Source organism: Chenopodium quinoa, unplaced genomic scaffold (genome assembly GCF_001683475.1).
Source record: "Chenopodium quinoa cultivar QQ74 unplaced genomic scaffold, ASM168347v1, whole genome shotgun sequence".
Taxonomy (NCBI): domain Eukaryota; kingdom Viridiplantae; phylum Streptophyta; class Magnoliopsida; order Caryophyllales; family Amaranthaceae; genus Chenopodium; species Chenopodium quinoa.
In genome coordinates this window covers 477873-485024 of record NW_018742899.1, presented here as the reverse complement: position 1 = coordinate 485024, position 7152 = coordinate 477873, and the positions used below count along the sequence as shown (strand labels likewise).

The 7152-nt window shown below is 34.0% G+C and overlaps 1 protein-coding gene across 1 annotated transcript; it reads left to right on the top strand.

The window, feature by feature from the left end:
- Window positions 1-1157: 1157 nt before the first annotated feature.
- LOC110727007 (probable WRKY transcription factor 72) lies at window positions 1158-5175 on the top strand. Its single transcript, XM_021906542.1, has 6 exons — window positions 1158-1378; window positions 1506-1580; window positions 2758-2850; window positions 3113-3148; window positions 3246-3359; window positions 4040-5175. Exons 1-6 carry the CDS (start codon window positions 1274-1276, stop codon window positions 4973-4975), a joined length of 1359 nt encoding a protein of 452 aa, XP_021762234.1. The 5' UTR covers window positions 1158-1273; the 3' UTR covers window positions 4976-5175.
- Window positions 5176-7152: the final 1977 nt, after the last annotated feature.

Genomic DNA, 7152 nt, shown 5'->3' with positions numbered 1-7152 from the left:
TTTAATAATTAATATGAATCAATAAGATGGTTATTAGATTACTCTTAAAGAGGTCAATGTAATGGACAACAAAGTCTCCATTTTAATTTAATTTTTGTAATTGATTAAGCATGATGGAAAGCTAAAATTTGTTTTTGATTAGTGTCTTTAATATTGGCAACTAGATGAAAGGTATCCCACTCATTATCATTATTGACTAGTATCCATGTGACATATTCTCATGGTACGAAGCTTCATTTTGTGGCTAGGTACCGTACAAACATGTATTGCTGAAAGGTATTTCTATCCAACTCTTCTTCTCAAGTCTCTCCAATTAGTCGACGGAGTTTTAAATATTAACGACTACTCTCTTTGTCTGAAAATAATATCCACATGTACTTTTTTATGTTTCTAGTCTATTTTCTGGATATTTCTATTTGGGGAGGCCTTGATCATGGAGAACCTTTATTATTATGTTACTTGGATGAACCTAAGGGGTAATTTTTCACTCATTTGACAAATTTTAGTTATTTAAATAATTTAAAAGTAGCAAACTTATCCAATGAGCAAAAAAAAAAAAAAAAAAAAAAAAAAAAAAAAAAAAAAAAAAAAAAAAACAAAACAACCTAGATGTATATGTAAGAATTTCCCTTGGTCATGATTTTGGCACTTCCAATGACCCAACACGAGGGCACTTGAACCCTCCAAAGCCTAAAAATAATGATTTATTGATTTATACTCTATAATTGTTTTGTTTAGGTAGCTAATACTTCGTGTATTACTAGTGAATCACATATAATTCCAATTAGGTTTATCTATTTAGTTACTTTATTATACCATTCTCACATCCGTTATAATAAAATAGTGGTATACAATTAGATTTCACTTTAATTATGCCACTACATACCTATTAAATCACAAAAAGACTATAAAAGCCATTTTTTATCATTAAAACATTTTCAATTATGGGAGTTTAGACAATGTAACAACTAATTTTAAACGGAGGTTATATTAATAATTAAACCACCAGTCGTTGAAGTTGTACCCTTCTTAAGTTGACAATGTGTTTAATTCGTAGATACCTAAATAATGAGAAAGTTGGTTGGACAATTGACGTTCTAATGCGTGTGCTTCTCATGTAATGGGAAGAAATGAAATGTTTCAATCTTTTATTTTTTATTTCATTTAAAGTCAATGGTTTGTAGTTTCTATAAGAAAGACTAGTACTAGTTCTCTCAGTCAAAGACCACAAAATTTTTGTTTTCAGCTGATCAAACTAAGGATTTCCTCAGAGATGGATGCAAATAACCGCGAGACCTCTACCTCTAGCGCCGAAACCAAACCCGAAAAGGATGTTCTTAAAGTCAGACATGAAGACCACTGCATAGAAGAAATGAAGGTAAATTCTTAGCTAGTATTATGATATGATATGATTGATGCTATATTTCTACTTTAGAAAGTGTTAGATTGCATAATAGATTATTAACTGTGGTTCTTTCGATTTGTTACATTTTTTCATATTGTAGACAAGAATCGAAGATGAACATAAGACCTTCAAGATCTCTTCCCCTAAGCAGGAAAGTCCAGTTATTAATAAAGAGGTATAGTAGATTATTAGCTTATTGTATTAGTAATCGAAAGCCTTAAGTTTTGTGTGTTAGTTTGTCGTTGTTTCAGTACTTCCGTAAGCATGTGCCTGATTTATGTTGCAATCTCTAACAAAACTTAGCATAGAAGATAGATTTAGTAATCTGATGATGATATAAAATTTAGCATAGAGCATGGTTATGAAGAAGAAATCACTGATAACAATTCATTATCGAATCTTTTATTAGCTCACAATCTTACACTACCTTGATCTAAGGGATTGCTTTGTGAATAATTTTTATCTAGTTCATGAGCTAAAGAAGGCAGTTAATTAACTGAATTCCGATACATATGATAGAAGAGGAAAGTAAGAACAAACATATCATGAACATCAATAACACTGTGGTAAATTCAGTATCATTAGTTTTCATATTAATTCCCAAATCATTTTAGAACTAAGGCTTTGTTGTTATTGTAGTAGAGTTCATATTAATTCATTTTTCATAATTCAACAAGATCATAATATTAAGTACGTAGTACATGAAGAAGAAAAAAAAACAAAACAAAACAAAAAAAATTTGTGTCCAGGTTCATTAAATGGAAGGAAATGATCCTTCACAAATTACTTCAAATTTTTTTATAGTGCAGACTTTATTTTATAAAAAAAATTGTGCCAAACCCTAGTCATAATAATAACTAGAAGTTTTACTAGATGGAAATTTGATGTTACTATATTATATTACAAATGGCAAAATTAGAGAGAAATAGTCGGTTGTAAGACTGACATTTACATTTGAATTCATTTAAAAAAAAAAAAAAAGAGTTTAACAAAGATTTAAGCTTTGACTTCCTACATCTTTGATGTCATCTTTTTGTTTTATTATGAAGTTGCTTAGAATTTTTCTAAATTTACGTTATCTCCTAAGATAAGATAGTTTTTTATTACTTACTTTCTCCGTCTTTTTAAAAGTTCTTCTAATTTGGACGCTGATTGTCTCACAAAAAAGTCAAAACAGGAAGAGATTGAAGAGATGAAAGTAATTTTTTTTTTGTAATTTTATTATATTACTATTTTCTAAGCTAGTAAGTAATTAATTAATTGATTACACAACACATGGATTAGATCTATTAATAGATTTTGTTTTGTAAGGTATTTATTAATTATTGCTTGTGATGTCGTCTATTATTTAGGACAACGAACTTGAATCTGCAAAAGCTGAGATGGGTGAAGTGAAAGAAGAAAATGAAAGGTTAAAGAAGATGTTGGAGCGTGTCGAAAATGACTAAAAATCTTTGCAATCGCGCTTCTTTGACATCCTCCAACACGAACAATCACCTTCAACAATATCGGAAAATACAAATCAGCAGAAGGAAGAAGAACCTGAAGTTTCACTTTGCCTAGGCTTACAAGTCAATAACAAGCGCAAGAAGGATGATACTAACATTAGTAGATCCTCTAGTATTGCTAAAGAAGGCGCGAAGTTGATGAGTGAAGGACTTTCCCTAGGACTCGAATACAAGAGTCCTCCGTCAATAAATTTATCAGAGAAGGGTTCAGAGAGCAAGATGTGACACACCAACTGTGAGTTGAAATGCAATGTCAAACAATAATTTTAAAGGTTATTTTAGTCAGTGTAGAAGAATTAAAATTTTGAAAATTAATTAATTGATAAATGCAGATGAATGATGGATGCCAATGGAGGAAATATGGGCAGAAGATTGCGAAAGGAAATCCATGTCCACGAGCTTACTATCGTTGCACAGTTGCACCATCATGTCCCGTTAGAAAACAAGTGAGTTGAGGTTTTTTCATTTGCTTCATCTCTAGTAGGAAACATAAAAGAAACAGATTACATGCTGACATGCACTTACAATTGTTTGACTTCAGAATTACAAAAGACTTTTTTTAAGAGGGAGTCCCAGTTCCTCGTTATGAGAAACACTTTTGTTTCTCATAATGACATTTTGGAAAATAATGTGTTGTTTTTCACTGGTATGGACCGTGTATGTGTCATGAGTGGGAGCCCCAGATCTTAACACATACCCCATGAGAAACAAAACTTGTTTCTCACAATGAGAAACAGAGAATTACCCCTTTTTTAAAATGTCTCATTAAAATCTTAAAATGTGTGCCTCTTATCATTTGTTTCAATTTAGTAGCTGGTCATTACTTATCCTAATAAGGATTAATAGTCTCTCTAATAGTTTAGCAACGCTGTCGCGTACATCCTACCACGCCCTTGCATCACTTAGGAGCTAGATGCTCAATAAATTATTGCTTGTTAAAGGTTCTAGGATAATAACATTATTGACGTTGGTCTTGTTGGCAGATGTATCAATGGTTCTCTTTAATCACATTTCGATCTTTACATTGATTGTGTAAAATTATAACTGGTACTATTTTGTGATATGTCTGAAGTTGCAAGTATTCTATAGTTCTTCTATCTAATCATTCTTTATCCTCTATTATTAGGTGCAAAGGTGTTGCGACGACATGTCTATCTTAATAACTACTTATGAAGGGACACACAACCACCCACTTCCAGTAGCAGCCACGGCTATGGCTTCAACAACCTCAGCAGCAGCATCAATTCTCTTGTCCGGTTCGTCAACCTCACAAGGCGGTCTTACTTCTTCAGTTCCCTCAATGACCTCGGCCAACCTCAACGGACTAAGCTATACCCTCTACAATAATTCAAGAACAGGACAGTTCAATTTACCACATTCTTCTGCACCAACACCACCAACAATCACCTTAGACCTCACTGCTGCTACTTCCTCGGTTTTTAACAAAAGCCATACCGCGAATAATTTTCTCCAAACACCATCCAATTACTCTTCTAGAAGCCTCGACTTTTCTTCTTCAGATACAAAGAGTACATTGTTTCCTGTTTCTTGGAGCAATAACAGCTACCTAAATTACAGCCTATTGCCCTCAAATAAACCTCCTGTTGGGTCCATAAGTTTCGGAAAATCAACTTATGAACCAGTAAGTCATCTTAGTTCATTGGACCGGATCAACGATCAAGCTTCCACTTCTTCCTCTTCTTCTCATCAATTTTTAACTGAGACATTAACCAAGGTACTTACTTCAGACCCAAGTTTTCAGTCTGCAGTAGCTGCTGCAATTTCTTCTATGGTAGGAAGCAGTAACAATAACATCACCAATGTAAATCGAACAAATAATGCTGAGTGTTTAATTACCCAAAGCATGAGATGGGCGGATCAAGTTCAAGGTGTTACAGGCAATTCATTGCCTCAGAATGGCAAGGGTTGCGCGCCAACTTACTTAAACAAGCCTACATCATCAACATCAAACTCGCAATCCGCAGGAAACTTCATGCTTCTACAACCTCCATTTCCTTTTTCCCTTTCGAAAAGTTCTTCACCACAAGATCACAAAGACTAGGTAAATAATGATTTATATTCAACCTCAGTACTAAACTCTTCATTTTTTTTTGTATCAATTGTATCATCGAAATTTCAAACACATTCAAGAAGAATGATTATAGCAGCTTATTATAGATAATTGAATGACCATATTGTGAATTCAACTTATTCCAATGTAAATAACGAGGTTTTTTTTGTTCCCTATTAATTACATTAATAGTTTGGCTTGCTCTTCGGTTTTCAACTTTGATAAATTGCCAAACTAAGCGTTTTTGGGAAACAATTTGCCAAACAAGACGCGTGGCAAAACTATTTACCAAACTAAGCTTCCAGAGTAAAACGCCAACCAGGATGGCGTTTTACCCTGGGCATTTATTTTTTTTTAATTTTTAGTCAAGGATAAAACGCCATCAAGGGTGGCGTTTTACTGCTGGGCAAATTTTTTTAAAAAAACACATTTACACAAAAACGCTAACACCGTTGGCGTTTTACTTTTAACACAAAAGCGCTAACGTCGTTGGCGTTTTAGAGTCGGGTATTTCTAACAGCATATATCTCTGTTCTTCATTATTCAACCAAACCCCCAAATTGCAAACCCTAACCCCGCGCATACCAACTTCCAATTCTCCATATTTGAAGCAATTTAATCACATTCCGTAGCTTAGTTTTGCATCATAGTCAATAAAAATTAATCCTCCTTCTTTGTTCAACACTGTTACGCCCTACTTTCATCGAAATTGAGGTATGTCTTGAATTTAACTATTTTACTTGTGTATGATGTTTTTTGGGAATTTATGTTTGTAATTTACAATGTATGTACTATAGTGTTGTTCAAGTATGCGAAATATGTATAACTACATAATACATTGTTGTTTAATTATTGAAATTAAGTATAGTTATATGTATGTTGTATAATTTCGTATAATTTATATGAAGCATTTAGTTGTTGAACTACATATATGAAGCATTTAGGGAATTACGAACTACATTGTTGAGTTAAGTACATTTAAATGTATCTTACATTGTTAGATTAAGTAGGTAAGTTAGTATGTTGTTGAACACTGCGTTGTATGTACGCTTTGCTTGGGGATTTATTGGAATCATTGTGGTTTTAGTTGTGCATATGTGTCACCTAATATGTGGTCTGATGTTATGTAGAACATGGCTTCACAATTGATTGTTTTGTTATGCCGTTGGGGGGTGAAATTTTGTGTGTCGGACCCAATATCGAGTATAGAGGAGGAAAAATGGAACCGCTAGCATTGAAACCTTGTATGACTTACAATGATTTGTTGAAGAAAGTTTATACTATAATTGGTTCAAAGCCAACAAGTGTTGAAGTGAACATCAAAATGAGGTTTGAAAGTGTTAGCGGGATTCAAATCTTACCTGTTTTGAATGACGACCATTTGGAGGTTTTGAGGGGTGTCGTTGCAATGAGGTATCTTCCTACTGATTTGTATGTGGAAACGGTGCCTGTATGTACTCAACAACCAACATTTCTTCCATCATACAATGCAAGCTCTCTACAAATGCCCGCATATAACATTCCATCATCTGAATATGGTTGCTGGTGTTGTTGTTGTTGCTGGTGTTGTTGCATATAACATTCCATCATCTACAAATGCCCGCATATAACATTATCAACTTCACCATACGCATTCATTCTTTTCATTGTATTGGTTGCTGGTGTTGTTGTTGTTGCTGGTGTTGTTAATGTTGCTGATGTTGTTGCAGTTATTGTTGTGGTTCCTGTTGTTAAGGTTGTAGTAGTTGTTGTGATTGTTGTTGATGCTCTTGTTGGGGTTGTCGTTGTTGCTCTTGTTGGGGTTGTCGCTGTTGTTGTTGTTGTAGTTGTTGCTGCTGTTGTTGTTGCAGCTCCTGTGGTTGTTGCTGTTGTTGTTGCAGCTCCTGTGGTTGTTGCTGTTGTTGCTGTGTAGCTGTGTTTGTGTGCAGAGATAAAACGCCAACCATGGTGGCGCTTTAGGGGGGTAAATTATTTTCAAAAAAATCATTCAGGGTAAAACGCCAACGGCGTTAGCGTTTTTGTGTAAATGTGTTTTTTTAAAAAAATTTGCCCAGCAGTAAAACGCCACCCTTGATGGCGTTTTATCCTTGACTAAAAATTAAAAAAAAAATAAATGCCCAGGGTAAAACGCCATCCTGGTTGGCGTTTTACTCTGGAAGCTTAGTTTG